Source organism: Muscardinus avellanarius (genome assembly GCF_963383645.1).
Source record: "Muscardinus avellanarius genome assembly, chromosome: 6".
Classification (NCBI taxonomy): Eukaryota; Metazoa; Chordata; class Mammalia; order Rodentia; family Gliridae; genus Muscardinus; species Muscardinus avellanarius.
In genome coordinates this window covers 25,939,007-25,956,914 of record NC_137791.1, presented here as the reverse complement: position 1 = coordinate 25,956,914, position 17,908 = coordinate 25,939,007, and the positions used below count along the sequence as shown (strand labels likewise).

Below are 17,908 nucleotides of genomic sequence, written 5' to 3'. Positions count from 1 at the left end.
AAAGCAAGACTAAACTTTACTTATCATAGTTGGAACCGTGGAGGATGTTAGTGAACCAGCTTGTTATTTCAAAAATGGTTAAATAAAAGCTTAGCATCAAGTATTCAATCTTACCTTTCCTATGATGAGCTGTTTCTCTGGATATCAAAAAGTAGATAAAAGGAAATTTCTCTTTATTGAAATCTTTCAGCTAATAAATGAGGAGGAAATGATTTGGCCGAATGCTAATGTTATTTTTTTTCTTTTGCCATACTTAATGAATCCGTAGATTTAGGTTATGAATCAACAGGGCCAACATCAAACCCAAAGGGCGGCCAGACCTATGCCTCTGAAGGGAAATAGCATTAATGAAACAGTCTTGCAAAAACTTCACAAGCATCTCATCAGAGATCTCATCTAGATCTACTCCCCAATATGAGAAAACCACAAAAGACATTGGAACATCTTAAACTACATGTTAGAAATGCAACAGCCAGGCCGGGCGTGGTGGGGCACACTTGTAATCCCCATCCCCATGCTTGGGAGGCAGAGACAGGAGGATTAGAAGGGTTTCCAGGAACCCCAGTACCACCAAAAAAAAAAAAAAAAAGAAAAGAAAAGAAAAGAAAAGAAAAAAGAAATGCAACAGCCAAATCTAGACCACAAGAAGCTTCAGGATAAATGATCCAGTTTCTTCAACAAATGATTTGCAAGAACAAAATAAATCAATGTACAGCAGGATTGCATTGATTGAAGAACTGTGTAATATAATCTCTATTTAGATGCTAATTTGAGCAAATAAAAATATTTATAGGACAGTTAGAAATTTAAAACTTTAAGTAAATTTGATGATGTTAAAGGATTATTATTTTAAAAGAATTACATACCATGATTATTTAAAAAGATTCTTTATATTTTAGACATGTATGTTGAAATGTATATAAAAGAAATAAGATTTTTTTGTGTGTGGTACTGGGGATGAAACCCAGGGGCCTTCTACCTCTGGGCTACACTCACAGACTTATTTATTTTTAATATTTTATTTGGAAACAGGGTCTCACTAAGTTGCTGAAAGCCTCACTAAGTAGCTGAGGCTGGCTTCAAACCTGTGCAATTTTCCTGTCTCAGCCTCCCAAGCGCTGGGATTACAAGCGTGCGCCACCACGCTCAGCAAAGAAATAAGATGTTGAGACTTGCTTCAAAAGAAAACAGGGGAAGGGAAATACCTACATGAGGAATAGATGAAATAAGATTGACCATGAATTAATAATTATTGTAGCTAGATGTTGAGTACCAGGAAGTTAATTGTTTAATCCTATCTACTTGTTCATATGACTACAGTTAAAAAAAAAAAAACTTTGTTCTGCTCTTTATTTTATTGACATTTTTTCTTTTTACTTTGAATTTATTATAACAGATACATAAGACTTTAGATATTAATGGGTTAGTATATTGAATTTTGATACTTCTATAAGGTTTAAATCTATTTCCTCCAATGTGTTCAGACTGTCACAAAATTTAAGGCAAATATTCTGAATGATCACAGATGCACTTGAATTATTTAATTCTGTTTTCTGCTTTGTCAACTAACATTAGTTTCTTACCTTGTGTGTTTGTGTGTAGAAGACTGTTCTGATCACTTTAAGATCGATGCCAACAGTGGTGAAGTAAGAACAAGTGCGATGCTTTCATATGACTCTCGAGCTTCCTACAGGGTGACAGTGGTTGCCAGTGACCAGGGGGAGCCAGCACTCCAGGGGCAGGCAGTCATCAACATTCAGGTAATGCTGTTGCCATAAATTGCGCAGCATTTTGAAGGTTTCGTCGGATTTTTATACAGACGTATAGAGTGGAATTGCCTTTGGTACATGAATACTCTCAAGGGCACATTGCACGTGCATATGTAACTTTTTATTATCATTCAGAAATCATTTAAATCCAAATAAACTTTTAAATTAGTTTTGTACAGTTCTTGAAAAGATATTCATCGCTACATGGGCATTTATGTTGCTTCGTTTATGACGAAATGTCTTTTACTTATTCCTAATTGCAAGGACCTGGTAAATTTGCAAAAGAAATCTGTATGTAAACAGCGGCCATGTATAAATCACATAGTTCTTTTTTTTTTTTTTGCAGTTTTTAAAGTGTTAAACAGTTGCTTAAGACTGGTCTACATTTAAAGGCTTTACTTAGACATAATAAGCAAACAAGTTGTATAAAGTATTCATAGTAGGAATAAATGACACCAACCAGTAAGAATTCAGATTGTGCATAGCTAGATTTCTTTGTTGATTTATATGATAATTGGTAATATTAGTATACATAAACATTATACACACATTTCTCCAAATTATTTTTATAGATTAGAGAAATGCAGGTTCATAGAAAAATCTATATGGTCATACCTCAATTTTTTGTTTCAGAAAATACATATGATATGTATATGTACAATATGTCATTATGGAGTGATTGGTCCCTAGAATGTAGAGTAATTTGGAGAACTAATTATCCTGCATTCTCATTAAGGAATCACAAGGCTACATTTCAGCTTAATCATAGCAAGCCTTCACAAGACTATCATTTTACACATGACAGCAAACTGAGAAATGGAAAATTCTATAGTTTCTTATCTCCTAAATAGGCAATTTTAAATCTTCTGAGACATACTAAGATCAAACTAAAAAGAACTTTTATCACCAATTACCATGTTTATCATAAAAATAGGAATTACCTTCCAAAATATCATGGTATGTATTGGTATTTAATATTAACTATCAGCATTTAGTCCATTACTTAAAAATTACTACAAATTAACAGTTCCTTTTTATTATTTCAGGTGATACCACTATACAAAGGAAGAGTTATCATTTCTCAGAATATCAGGCATATAGTTATACCCGAAAACCTGAAGCCTACAAAAATCATGAGCTTGATAAAGTCACCCGATCACCTTCAGCAACATCATAATGGAAAGTTAGACTTTAGTATTGTTGCAGATGACAAGGATGACCACTTTGAAATCGACAGCTCAACAGGGGACTTGTTCCTTTCTAAGGAACTTGATTATGAAATGACATCTCATTATCTTTTCAGAGTGATCGCTAAAGACCTCAGCAAAAATCCTCCCCTGAATAGCACAGTCTTTCTTAGTATTGATGTGGAAGATCAGAATGACCATTCTCCATCTTTCCAGGATGAGTTCATTGTGATAAGCATAGAGGAGAATGTTCCCGTAGGGACGCTGGTGCACATCTTCAATGCCAAAGACGGCGATGGCAGTTTTTTGAACAGCAGGATGCAGTACTTCATTGAACCCCACTGCCCTGGAATGAATCAATTTCTTATCCATCCTTCATCTGGCACTTTAGTCACTGCATCCCTGCTGGACAGAGAGAGCGTGCCAAATGTTATCCTGACAGTAACCGCCTCTGATCAGGCGGCAAATGTGACAGACCGGCGATTGAGATCGCTGATAGCAGAAGTAGTGATTCTGGACATAAATGACCACAGCCCCACTTTCACATCTTCCCCCATCACCTTCGTCAAAGAGGACGCCGCTGTGGGCTCCGTGGTGCACCATGTAAGTGCTCAGGACCCAGATGAAGGAAGGAATGGAAAAGTAACATACAGCATCCACTCAGGAAATGAAAACATGGCCTTTGTGCTAGATGAGTCATCAGGTATAGTGTCCTGTGTGTCACTTCTCTTTATAAAATGATTTTATCTCACTGTGGTAAAAAACTTAACATGAAACCCAGCCTCTTAACAAAGGTTTATTTGTGGAATGCATTATTCTTGGCTGTGAGTGCAATTTTGTAAGTACTTCTAGAGCTTACTCATCTTGTTTCTCTCCAAGTTCCCCTCCATCCCATCCCTGAAAACTTTCATATCACTCTTGATTCTATGGCTTTGACTATTTTAAATACCACATATAAGTGGAGTCCTGAAGTATTTCTAGTATTCGACTGGCTTATTTTACTTAGCATCATGTCCTCAAAATTTATCCATAGTGTCACATGTTGCAGAATTTCTTTTTTTGTTTGTGTGTTTTTTTGTAGTCCCTGTTTTTCTTGTCATATTTATGAAGTCTGAGCAGTATTCTATATATATATATATATATAGTATACATATATATCATATATATATATGTATATGTATATGTATAGTATTTTATCCACTTATCTGTGGAATGGACATTTGCGTTGTCTTTATATCTTGGCTGTGGTGAACGATGCCACAAAGAACGCAGATATGCTACTGTCTTTTGGAGATCATTTCTTTTGGGTAAATACCCAGAAGTAGAAGAGTTTCTGAATCATATGATAGTTTTATTTCCAATTTTGATTTTTTAAGGACTCTCTTTACTAGTTAAAGCTTGTCCTAGTACTAGGTATCTCTTTTTCTAGTTAAAACATTTTGCATTACCACCAGCAATGTGCATTGCTGCATGAATTCTGATTTGTCCATATCCTTGCCAGCTCTTCTTGTCTTTTTTTTAATAATAGCTATCCTGACAATTACAAGGTAATATTTAATTATAGTTTTTATTTGCATTTCCCTGATGATTAATGGCACTGAGAATTTTTATATACTTTTCGGCATTTCTATGCCTTCTTTGAAGATCTACTCAAGTTCTATATCCATGTAAATCAGTTTATTTGGTTAATATATATATATATAATTTAAATAAGTAAATAAATATATATATATATATTTTTTTTTTTTTTTTTTGCAGTACTGGGGACTGAGTGCAGGGGCATTCTACCTCGGAGCTACACCCCCAGCTCTATTCTTTTTTATTTTTATTTTTTTTTGAAACAGGGTTTCACTGTGTTGCCTAGGGCCTCACTAAGTATCGAAGGCAAGCTGCGAGCCTGGGATCCTCCTGTCTCAGCCTCCCAATTACTGGGATTAAAAGCTTGCGCCACCATGCCCAGCTTGGATATGATTTCTTACTTAGTTTTCAGTGTTCTTTATATATTCTGGCTATTAACCCCTCATCAGATATATGATTTCCAAATATTTCTCCCATTCCATAGGTTGCATTTTTCTTTTCTATGCAGAAGCATATTAGTTGAAGCGGCATTTGTTTTTTGTTTGTGTGTTTTGTAGTCCCTGTTTTTCTTGTCATATTTATGAAGTTGCCAAGATCAATGTTATGAAGCTTTTCCCCTGTATTTTCTCCTAGGTGTTTTAAAGTCTCAGGTCCTGTGTTTAAGTCCTTAATCCATTTTGATTTGCTTTTAATCCCTGGTAAGATAAGGTTCCAGCTGTATTCTTTTACATGTAGATATCCAAGATTTCTGAAGTATTTTTTGGAAAGGCTATCCTTTCCCTATGTGTATCTCTGGTACTTTTGTACAAGATCACTGGATCACATATGTGTGGGTTTATTTCTGAGGTCTCTGCTCTGTCCCATTGGTCTATCTGAATGTCTTTAAGTCCATACCATTCGGTTTTGATTACTGTAGTTTTGCAAAATGTTTAAAGTCAGGAAGTATGACTGTCTTCATCTATGTTCTTCTTTTTAAAGATCCTTTTGTTATTTGGGGCTCTTTGAGATTTCACAAATTCTAGGATTTTTTTTCTGTTTCTGCAAAAAATGTCATTGGAATTTTGGTAAAGATTACACAATCTGTAGATCACTCTGTATAATTTGAACATTTTAACAGTATTAAGTTTTCAAATCCATGAACATGGGATGTTTTTCTATTTAGTTGTGTCTTCTTTAATTCCTTTCAAAATGTTTTGTAATTTTTATATACATGTTGCTCACCCACTTAGTAAATTTTTCTAAGTATTTTATTCCTCTTGGTGATATTGTAAATGAGGTTGTTTTCCTAAAACTTTTAGGTAAATCTTTGTTACTGTATGGAAATGCAACTGATTTTTTTGTATGTTGTTTTTATATTCTGTAAATTTACTAGATTTATTTGTACTAACAAGGTTTTGGGGGTGAAATCATTTGGATTTTTTTATTTAAAAGGTCATGTAGTCAGCCAGGCATGGTGGCACATACTTATAATCCTAGCATTTGGGAGGCTGAGACAGGAAGATCGCAGTTTGAGGACAGCCTCAGCTATTTAGTGAGACCCTGTTTCAAAATGATAAATAAAGAATAGGGCTGGGAGTGTTGCCTGGAGGTAGGATGTCCCTGGGTTCCATCCCTAGTACCACACACACAAAAAAAGGTCATGTCATCTGTAATTAGAAAAATTTACTTTTTCCTTTCTGATTTAGATGTCTTTTATTTTTTTTCTGTTACTTTCAATGAAAACCTCTTACTACCTGCTTATATTTATCCTTTTAATTTTCCTGTCTTAAAATGATAGTTCTCTAAGTATATATGCTTGAAAAAATTTCCTTGTTATACTGCTTGACTGCTTGGTGGTACTGGGGGTGGAACCCAGAAGCTTTCTACCTCCAAGCTATACTCCCAGACCTTTTTTATATTTTATTTGGAAACAGGGTCTCACTAAGTTGCTGAAAGCCTCACTAAGTAGCTGAGGCTGGCTTCGAACCCGTGTGATCCTCCTGTCTCAGCCTCCCAAGCACGGGGATTACAAGCATGCGCCACCATGCCTGGCTCACAAAGATTGTATTTTGAAAGCCAACTTTAATTGGCCTGTTTGTTAATATTTAATTATGCTTTGTAGCTGCTCACATTCTACAGACTGAATAGTCAATAGTGTACATGTTTACAACCGGGCACATGCTTATAATCCCAGTATTTGGGAGACTGAGCCTGGAGGATAGCAGGCTTAAGGCTAGTCTTGAGCAACTTATCAAGCCCCTATTTCAAAAAATAAAAATAAAAAAGAGAAATAGGGCTGGGGTTTACCTTGGAGGTAGAGTGCCCCTGGGTTCAATCCCCAGTACCACACACACACATACAAAACACTTCTTTCCTCCATTATGGGCCCTCACATCAGATGATGGACCAAAAATAAATCCAGTTAGGAACATGTCAAATTCACATGGTTATTTAAAAACTTTGACATAGAATCTCATCTTTTAATTATGCAAACAAATATTTGTAAATAATTAGAAATGCTGTATGTGGTTTAGTGGTTTAATTCATTTGGACATTAAATCCCTTGCTTTCGGAGTCAGTGGTAATTGATTTCTGTTTTGGGGAAGAGATCACTGTTGAATACTTTGCAGAAATGTCACTCACATCACTCCACTTGTCCTGCTCTCACCACGCTGCCTGGTAACATCCACCATGATTTGTTAAGCAACTTGATGATAGAGTATCCGTACAAAGTGTAAGTCTAAATTTGGATATCAACTTTCTTCTATTTGATTTTTAGAGAGTATTGAAAAATTGATGGACTATTGTCTTATTCTCTAAAAAGTAATTCCTACATAAGCCTTGGGAAAAAAATCCTAAGATGTATCCCATTTGGTCCAACTGTTAATAAGAGCATTATTTGGAATGGAACTGAACGTGCAGGATTTGGAAGTCATGAGTATAGTCTGGCCCTATCCTGTTGGAAAATTTCATCAAAATATTTATTAAATCCTGTACATATGGTTCCATTCTGAGGCATGCATGGACACCACTTACATGCCCAACTGACAGAGAGATAGTCCAGACCCATGCTGCTGATTTCTGTTAGAGCTGGAGATCTCCAAGGACCTCTTTGAATGATACTTAAAATGTTTTCCAAGATAGCTAAGGAAGGTCTGTATCAGATTGTTAAAAGGATGAATAAAAGTAGAATGGTGTCTAGTAATATAGGAACAATAAGCATTTGCAATGTCTGTTTCAGTTGAGATATTTTTGAAAGACATAAAATGATGATTTCTACATGCGTCCACAGGATATGGGATTTCTTTTCTCTCAGAAGGTTCATGTTTCTAATAAAGAAGACATAGTGAACTTTTTCTATGGCTAGTGACTGTGAGGTATAAAGTGATATAAAAGTATTAAAAATTATTTTATGATATTTCATGCAATAAAGCTCTTCAATTATTTGAGTAAAAGTTATTGGAGGATGAGAGAAGCAATCAGCAATTCTAAAAGAAAAGTGTGCCAGTTGGAATCATGTGGTGGCTATCTGTGTAACACTTTACTTATGTGGGTTATGCGCTTCAATGGCAGTGTGATAGAGACATGTTTTATTCATGAAGTTTATTGCCTGAATTATAACATCTTTGCTCTTTATTGTTAATAGAGCAAAAAAACAGTTAACTGAGAGTGAGTATAAAGGGACCATAACTCTTTAACAAATATCAAATGTCTCATATAATGTAGTCATAGAGTTGTATAACTCACCCACTTTTAAACATGCAATGTCATGTGACATGAAAAAATGTATTATTAGAATGATAAACATCTTTTTAAATTAGGGAAATGTTGGGTAGATAAATATTTTCAATGTAGTCCTTTTAGTAGACAATGGTATAGGAGAGATTATTTTTGAATCATTATCCATCCTTATAATTTAAACTGACTGACTAAAATTATTATGTTTTATTCTGCATTACATGTTGCATATAAATTTTAAGTTGGTTTAATATAATTCATTCTTTAACAATAAAAACTGAATTTTTATCAAGTTAAGTAAGTTAGACATAAGTAGAATAAACATAACTAACCTAAAGACTATTCATAATATGTTGCTTTTCTTCTCTTTCAAAACAGGTCTACTAACAACAACCTGTCCTTTGGATTATGAAGTTAAACCTCAGCACATTCTCACTCTCCTGGCCCTGGATGATGGCATACCAGCCCTGTCTTCATCCCAGACTTTGACGATTACTGTGCTTGATGTAAACGATGAAGCACCGGTATTTAAGCAGCACCTGTATGAAGCCTCAGTCAAAGAAAACCAAAGTCCAGGGGCATTTGTCACTAGGCTTGAAGCCATGGACAGAGATTCAGGTAATTAAAAATATGAAAACTAGGTTCCTGATGCTTTTTTAAAAAGTACTCAAAATTTATCATTTACAAAATTTAGAATAGATGTGGCTCAAAGAAAATGAGCAGTTGCTTCTAGTACTTCTTTAATTTAAATGTGCATAAAACACATGCACATGTAAACATAATGTGTACTTTTTATTCCACCAGCTTTTACTGTCTTTATTATATATGGAATATATAATAACTTAATTAACCTAAATACCTCAAGAGTTAAAAAATAAACCAATTAACCTAATTAACTTAGAAGTTAAAAAATAAAAAATTGCCCTTTATTTCCTTCATATACAGCATAGTAGAATAGCTATGGTATTGGCATGAAACTTCCTGGGTTTGAATCCTAGAATTAGCATTACTTATGCTGTATAGCAATGAACACATTACTAATCCTCATTGTTCTGCTTATCTATAAAATGGGATAATAATAGTGCCTAATTTATAGTTATTTATGAGTATGAAAGAGTTAATACATGTAAAGAGCTTAGACCACCAGTGTCTGGCACAATAAGTGTCCAATCAATGTTAACATACATTACTGTTACTATTATTAATATCAACTACTTAGAATAGACAAATGACTTTGAGTGAACAGTTATCATGGCTAGGAATTTATCAATTTCTTGGACTTGCTTTTGAATATTACCATGGCTGTTTTGACATTTAAGCTTTGATAAACTCAATGTATTTGTTTTTTATGTTTATAAATAATGATAAAATTATAGTACAGAACTTCCTATTAACAGCATATTCTGAATTTTTCCATCTGAATTAATATGAATTGTGTGTGTGTGTGTGTGTGTGTGTGTGTGTGTGTGTGTGTGTGTGTGTTACTGGGAATTGAACTCAGGGACATTCTACCTCTGAGCTACACCCCTAGCCCTAATTTAGTTTTATTTTGAAACAGGATCTCAAAGGTTGGTAAGAATCTTACTAGGATCTTAAAGGATGTCCTTTAACCTGTGATCCTTCTGACTCAGCTTCCTAAGTTACTGGAATTGCAAGTGTAAGCCATCACACATGGCTTGACATGAATACTTTAATGAGCCAGTCTTCTAAATTTATACTTGTTTGTAGCAAGATGCATACATATCAGTACAATATTTTGTTCTATTCTCGCAAAAAATTGTAAATAGATGTTTTATGGAAATAATGACATTAGCAATAGCATTACCCTCCCTAAATTGTTAAATCAACAGAGTAAAATATGTTCTTAAATTTTTAAGCAACATTATATACGCTTTGGCTGCTTTGCCTGTTGGAGATCATCTTCTAGTGAAATGAATTTTACATGGATTTGTTGGACAACACATTTTCAAGGGCTAACCTAATTTCCTCTTTTGACCAGAGTGGGGCAGTGTAATCAAGGAGTTTTCCTTTGTACGCTCAGACTGGAGCTTGCTTCTAGTAGTTTGTTCCAATCTGTGCTGAAAGAATTCATTTAGCACATTTCCAGCAACATTCATTTTCAGGGTGTTAGACACCATGAAGAATATACATAGGCTTTGTGTTCCACAATAATTTTGTTGTTATAAAGTTCTCTTAGAGTGTTCTCTGTTATAAAAAGAATGATGCAGGGTTCTGAGTAACACGGAAACCATTTCCCAAAGTGTACTGACAAATACTGAATCTACCGATGAGTCTGTGTGATTTGGCAATTGTGTAAAGTACTTCCTTTCATGTTAGCCCTTATTTTACAGATTTTATTTTTTGCAATGAACTTTATTAAGAGTTTCTTTTCCTTTAATGTTTTAAGAGGGAGAAAAGGATTCTCTAAAATTCTTGCATATACTAACTAAACATGATTACCACTAATACATGCTCCTGCTTTTTACTGTTGAGTTGCCTAATGCAATGCTATTTTATTTTAGAATGAATAATTTGCAACCTGTTCATTATAATTGAATTGAAAACTAGAGCTTATATATCACATAATATAGAACTATAATTCTAGAGGATTATGGTTGCTAACTACAAACTGAGCTGTCAAAATCATTATTTTTGTCACACACTAATATATATATATATATATATATATATATATGTGAAATACGTATTAACATCTTCATAAGTCACATAAACATATGTTTTGAAACTACTGATTTGCTGGAAATCTCAGTGTTTCTAAAGAGGGAAGATCTGTTAAGCAGGTGGCTATGTAAATACATGTAAATAGTGGTGTGTATGCATATGCTTTTGAATATATTTTCTCTCAATCCATTTTTTTCTTTGCTTACTGGGTTAAAACAATGAAATAGGCTTATGCATAAGAATTAAATGACGTAGTCAAGATTTTAACATAACTGGCATTGCATTGGAATTTATGAATGGTTTATTTTATAGTATGCATTTAAAAAATACTATAGTGTTACTTAATACCAAAGAGCTCAACATATGTTTTCTAGCATTCTACATGCCGTTTTTTTTTTAATGTAAGCATATAGTGTTGTTTGGCATTAAAAATCCATGGGGATTTGAGCACCGAATGTTTATGATGGCTGACTCATACTAATTTCTTCTTGTATGAAAAGGAAAAAAACAACTACCAGATTTTTAACTAAGTTACTAAAATTGCGGCAGCATTTTGTGCCTCCAACAAGAGCTCCATTGTGAGTAAGCAAAGACCTAACCCTGTGGTGTCCCTTCCCAGCTCCCTGGAGGAGGGGTACCCACCGAAAAGATGGCTCACATTGGTTGATACATTTACTCAAGTGGTGAATTCAAAGTAATTGAACAGTATATACCATACAGAAACATAGTATTAGTTAATAAGAAGTTAGTCTTTATTTCATAAAACATATTCTCTCCTTGGGGTTGGTTTCAATAAACTCCACATCTGGCTCCCTAGAAAGTCTCACGGGGCATTGGAGGTACCACTGCCCCTTTGAAACTTCTACTTAACGCTGGGGAGGAGCATAGCATTTCACTGCCTCTGAGACAACACTAATCAGAAGATGTATCTAATTCCAGAATGCGAACTGTAAAAAATACATGTCCTAGAACTAATAGAAGAAACTTAACAGGAATACCTTGCCTTAGCCTTAGCCTTGGGAATTTCTAAGCTGATACCTTTATCCGCATAGGAAATTATAAGGTATCATTGTATAAAACCTTTAGAAGGAGGCTTATTTGTGTATATATCAGAGGGTAAGGATGTTAAGATATCTTATTTTGTAAAAATAATTTCTTACTCTAGTAGATGCACTAGTTGACTGTTTAGGATTTTTTAAAGTAAGTTTCGTTATGGAGTGATAGTTCTTGTGTCATCTGTGAGGCCAAATGTCCCACCACTGTTCACTTTCTCTCCAGTTCCTTTAACAATACCACTTGCTTGCAATTTTAGCTTCAACCTAATCCAGAGATATGAAGGAGATGGGTAGGATTCATGCCAAATCAATGTGGTACCCTAATTCTAGCAACTCTGATTTTACCCAGTTCTTAACAGAGGAATTTAGAAGTGGGCTGGACCACTGAGTATTCTAGAGACAAAATTCCCCAACTTAGGGTCATAGAATATTGCTAGAGGAGGTCACAGTTTCATCCTCATCGAAGCCACCCCTACTTGGACTGTAGTACCTCTGCTAATTTCTTACTGCTATTCTGTTTGCCTTTCGTAGATATCTGATTGGCTCTCTCTATGTAGATTTTCTCTATATAGGGTCCCATTATAAATGCATTTACAGAAAGGTCAATAGCTAAACAGGTGAAAAAGAATAATGACCAATCATGACCTCATTCACTCAATCACTGTTAAAACTTAGATAGCTATGCTTATTGCCTTTAATTCACCATATTATAATTACTTGTCTGCCTTCCCTCTAGGATATGAAGTTCTAGTAGATTTAGGATATTTTATCCCTGGTCCTTAGGGCGCTTTGCGGTGTGGCATAGGAATTCAATAAGTATTTTTGGATCTGTAGCCTGAGGTGCTGGAGCATGTGAGACTTGGGCTGCCTCAGGCTACCTTCACTCTTTGGAGATCATTCACTTATTTCTTCAAAAATCAACCAGGCATGATCCCTTTCTGCTTAAGAAATGTCTGAGGGTGTGGACTTTGTGCCGCTGATTTATTACCTGAAGAAAGGTCTTCATTCTTGCTAGAATTCTTCATGCGTTTCCCATAGTTTGGAAAGGGGGATGAAGTTTTATCTCTTTTAGCTCAACAACCAGGCACTGTAGGAAGTGGCTTTGATTTTCTCTCTATTTCAACCCTTGTCACTCTCCCACTCTTCATAGCGTCTTGCACATTTTTTTTCCTATAAAGGGCCAGACAGTAAATATTTTAGGCTTTGGAGATTGTATAGTTCCTGTTGCTCAAGTCTGACATTGTGGTAATACAGCAGCCAGTGGTAACATATAAAGAAATGAGTGTGGCTGTTTTTGAACAAAACTACACGGACAAGGATGGGCAAATGTACACTGGAGGCTCTAGTTTGTCAATCCCTGGTCTAACACATAGATCTAATTGGGACATCTAAGTTACTTGCTAATTTCTGCTCTTTAGATCCAGTTATCATGATGTTCTCAAATGTTGAGGTAATCCTTTCCCAAGGCTTTCTTTCTTCCTGAGAAATTCAAAGGAAGTAATTGCGAAAGTAAGTCCTAGGTGGTAGTGGAGTTGGAAAGTTGAATGGGCAAGGAGTGACCAAGGAAAAATTGGGAGATGACAATGACTTTTCAGTGGCCTCTAACTATTCTCTTTTGCCATTTTATCCATCATGCCATCGGTTGTATGATTAAAGTGAACAGAGAGATGATTGGCATGATCCTGGGCTGAGGCTTTGCTGGCAAAAAGCCACAGGCCCTAAGGACATCATCAAGGTTGCTAAAAGAACAGCTTGTGGGACTGAATTGGATAAGAAAAAAAAAACATCAAGAAGGGTATCCTTAAAAGATGTAATGAAGCAGGCAGAGACCACAGCTGTTGAAGTCTAAGATGAGATGAGATATAAGGATGTATGTACACAACACACACACACACACACACACACACACACACACACACACACACAATCACGAGGCACGTATTGCAAGGATATCACTGAACATCTACAGACCCAGATTTCCAATTTGCTTAGCAAAGGTGATGTAGTTAGACAAAATCTTCTCTATTTCATTTTTATCTTTATGGTTCTCAAGTTGAGTGATGCCAGTTTGTTCTGGAAGATTACAAGGGTGTGAGGAGAAAGGAACAAGTCACTAGTTGAAACCACTAAAATATGGGAAGAATTATTTTCAAAATGCATAATGATAAGGTATCACGTTTCTCACTCCAGATAGGGGACTGACTACTAAGTGAAACACAGAACAAAAAATAAACATATAAGCAATTCTGTGGGCTTGCCTCCTGAGGTTGAAAATAAACAGAGTCCTGCAACTGAGCACAGGCTTTTAAATGGAGGCTCGACCTTCAGAAATTGTCATCTGCCCCACAAGCTTACAATTATGTCATTAAATCACAATCAAGGGTGTTAGAAGGAGTAATTAGGAATATGTTGTAGAGTTGCACACTTATAAGAAAAATTTTATGGGAGGGAAAAAATCCCAAGCATTCACTGCGGGGAAGTCTCATAAGACTTTTGAAAATCAAGCATTTCAGCTCTTGAGGCTTTTATTTCGCAAGAAGAGCCAAAGGGTTTTTCTTCCACCTTAATTTGAAGGCTGTTTAAGAATCTCGCCTTTCTCATCTGTGGCCTAATGTGTTCAAAGGGAAACGAGTAGGAATATGGTCAGCTGGATTCCAAAGGGATGATTGCTAAGTTTTTCTTTGTATTTTCCTTAAGGAACCAATTCCAAACTTCAGTTTGAAATCATGCCAGGGGCGTCTTTGGGGTTTTTCAAAATCAATCCTGACACTGGAGAGGTAGTGACCACCACCACACTGGACAGAGAAGTTCAGCAATCCTTCACCCTTCGAGGTAAGAGATACTGTGTACTCTGTAAAGAAAAACAGATAAACCCAAAATCACCCAAAAGTCAATGCCAAGATTTTACATTTCAGTTGAGTGTCTTTAAATAAAATGTTAATTGACCTAGTCCTGCCCAATTGAATCACTCTGGTGCTGTCTAATTAGAAGGATGCTGGTTAGATATGAGTTAATGGCCAACCGTCCTTGCTGTCTTTGTTTTCCATGTCAGTACTTGTGCGAGATGGTGGTATCCCTTTATTGTCAAGCACCGCAACAGTTCTCTGCACCGTTGAAGATGAAAACGATCATGCACCAGAATTTATTGTCCCCACTCATGACATTGAGGTTCTGGAAAACCAAGAACCAGAGGTCTTCTATACTGTTTGGGCTTCTGATACGGATGCTGGCTGCAATGGAGCTATCAAATATTACATAATTGGTATGTATGTTTAATTAAAATTTCCTCCATGAGGCTGACTTGAGTTGATGTGTACTACATAGTGATTCTTTGTTATTTAGAATCTGTCACGTTTTCCTATAAAATACTCACGCAGTAAGAACTGGTGGCACCATGGGCTTATTTTCTACCTCTTTCAATGGCCATTCTGAACCACTGCCCTCCAAATTATTTTAAAATATGCCCCTGAAGACTATAGATTTGCTTCTGCTCTAACACTTGTAGATATATGGATAGAACAGGCAGCTTTTTTCCTGTTTCTTTCATATGATCACTTATTTTGTTTTTTACTCAATGATTTAACATTTTTCCTACATCTTTGCAGGATTTTATAGCAATATTACCAATTTTTATGCTCAAAGGATGGGCAATTTTATTACATTTTTCTACAATTAAAATATTTGTATATATTGAAATTTAGGATTTTAATTTTTCCCTATAAGTTTAGGCTTTATAGCCTAAATTTCAAGTTAATTTGGATCAAGTCATTGTAGTAATTATTGTAAGATTAAAATATCAAGTATATATTCCAAATTTTAACTGGTACTTATTAAAGATGAAGAGAGAAATTGCATTGGAAAAACATTTTTTAATGAGATTGACAGGTTCTTTTTATTTCAGTTCATGAATCTGGGGATGTATATTTCTCTTTGTATTAGTCAGCTTTCTGTTAATGTGACAGATATCTGAGAAAAACAACTTAGAGCAGTAAATATGTATTTTGGCTCATGGTTTCAGAGGGTGCATTGCTCTGGGCTGCAGGCAAGGCTGAACCAATGGAGGAAGGAAGAGCCTGAGAAAGCTGTTTAGCTCCTGGTGCAGGGAGCAAAGAGACAGTGAGAGAAAGGGACAAAGGACACGATAAACCTTTCCAGGGCACACTCCCTGTGACCTACTTCCTCCAATTAGGTCCCACCTCCCAATAATCCATCCAAATTATTAACCCACCAAATGGATTAATCCACTGATGAAGCTGGAGCCGTGATGATCCAGCCCTTTCCTAGAAAAGCCCCACATCTGGCCATTATGCACTTGGGACCAAGATTTTAAGTACACTGGCTTTGGGGGGATTTTTCAAATCCAAATCATAATACTTTTTTGAGATATGGTCACTCTATGCTGCCCTTGCTGGCGTCTAACTCCCAAGTTCAAGTGATTGTCCTGTCTCAGCATCCAAAGTAGCTGGGACTATGGGTGTGCACTTCTGTGCCCCAGAGTAAGACAAGCTATAGCACCAACGTTGTTTCTGCTCTTTTTTGTTATAAATATAAGCATTCAGAGTCCCTGGCATGTTTCTTATTCCTCTTTTCTGAGGGGGAGGAGAGTTGAGGATTAAACCTAGGACCTTGCTCATGCTAAGTGTGTGCTCTACCCCTGCACTCACCCCCAGCACTTTGCACAGAATTTTTAAAATAGGAAGATTGTTGTTTGATAGAAGTGAAGTTAGTTTTTTAATTCCTTCTGAGTTACATGCCAGAATAATCAATTAGTAGTCTTTTTAAGCATATCTACTACTTAGAAGTTTATATAGGTCCTCTTACAATTTAATTGATAGCAGAGATCCTTTTTGGCCATGAAAGTATGTTTTCACTTAGGTGATAAATTCAGTCATTGTTTCAACATTGAACACCAATGTTGGGAATTACTCCTTTCTTTGGCAACCATTTATTTGAGTTGTCAAATTTATTCTATTTTATTTTTTAAATTTGTGACAAGGTGATTGTGAAAAAGTTAAACTCTATGACCCTAGGTGAGTCCTCAGGCAAAACAGTTTTAGCAATGAGTATATATAAAGTGAACTTCTGGAAAATACCTTAAAGCTACCTGTTTCTAAGGTACTACCTGGAAGGCTTCAGGTAACTCCAGAAGTACTTGGACTTCATTTTAAGAATGACTGATCTAAACCTCATTTATATACCGTATTGGTCAGCTTTCTCTCACTATAATGAAAATACTCGAAATAATTAACTTATAAAGATAAAAGGTTTATTTTGGTGCACAGTTTTGGAGGTTCCAGTTTGTGATTCCTCTTGTTTTAGGCCTTTAGCACATCATGGTGAGAGTGTGTGGAAGAAAAAATCACAAGCTGAGGAACTAAAGAGAGGAAGAGGAAGGGAAAGTGTCCTACAATTCCTTTCAAGAGCATGTCCCCAGTGACCTACCTTCCTTTCACCAGACTCCTCTTAAAGGTTCCTCCCTTGAGCACCACCCTTGAGACCAAGCCTTTTAACATTTCAGATTCAAACTATAGCATTTCCCTTAGGCAAATCGTCAATCCTTCTACCATTCTTCCTTTTTTGTTATTATGAATATCTTTGGAATGTGTCCATTTTCTCTTTGCCCCTATTATTTCAAAATCTGTTTCTTGCTCCGGGGTAGATTACTATTATATTATCCTAACATCCTCATTTTCTAATCACTTTGAATTTCCCGCCTCAGTCTTTCTCCTAAAACAGAAATTTGATTCATGACACTTTCCCCATAGATTCTGAGGTCAAGTGTAGATCTTCAGCAGTAGATTTTCTCCAACATAGAATTTGAGATAAAGTGTATATCTTCAACAGGTCATCAGGCCCTTCCTCACTTGACACCTACCTACCACCCAAATTCACCTGTGCCAACCCTTTCCCTAGCCTCACT

At 35.8% G+C, this 17,908-nt stretch overlaps 1 protein-coding gene across 1 annotated transcript in view; it reads left to right on the top strand.

Annotated features, from left to right (window-relative positions):
* DCHS2 (dachsous cadherin-related 2) overlaps nucleotides 1-17,908 on the top strand; it is a gene marked incomplete at both ends in the record, with an annotated part of 268,447 nt that overhangs the window by 177,730 nt on the left and 72,809 nt on the right. Inside the window, 5 exons of the mRNA XM_080697380.1 lie at nucleotides 1,603-1,760; nucleotides 2,816-3,659; nucleotides 8,630-8,869; nucleotides 14,686-14,820; nucleotides 15,041-15,250. Of these exons, the coding sequence (XP_080553506.1) occupies nucleotides 1,603-1,760; nucleotides 2,816-3,659; nucleotides 8,630-8,869; nucleotides 14,686-14,820; nucleotides 15,041-15,250 (1,587 nt within the window). The remainder of the gene's footprint in view (nucleotides 1-1,602; nucleotides 1,761-2,815; nucleotides 3,660-8,629; nucleotides 8,870-14,685; nucleotides 14,821-15,040; nucleotides 15,251-17,908) is intronic.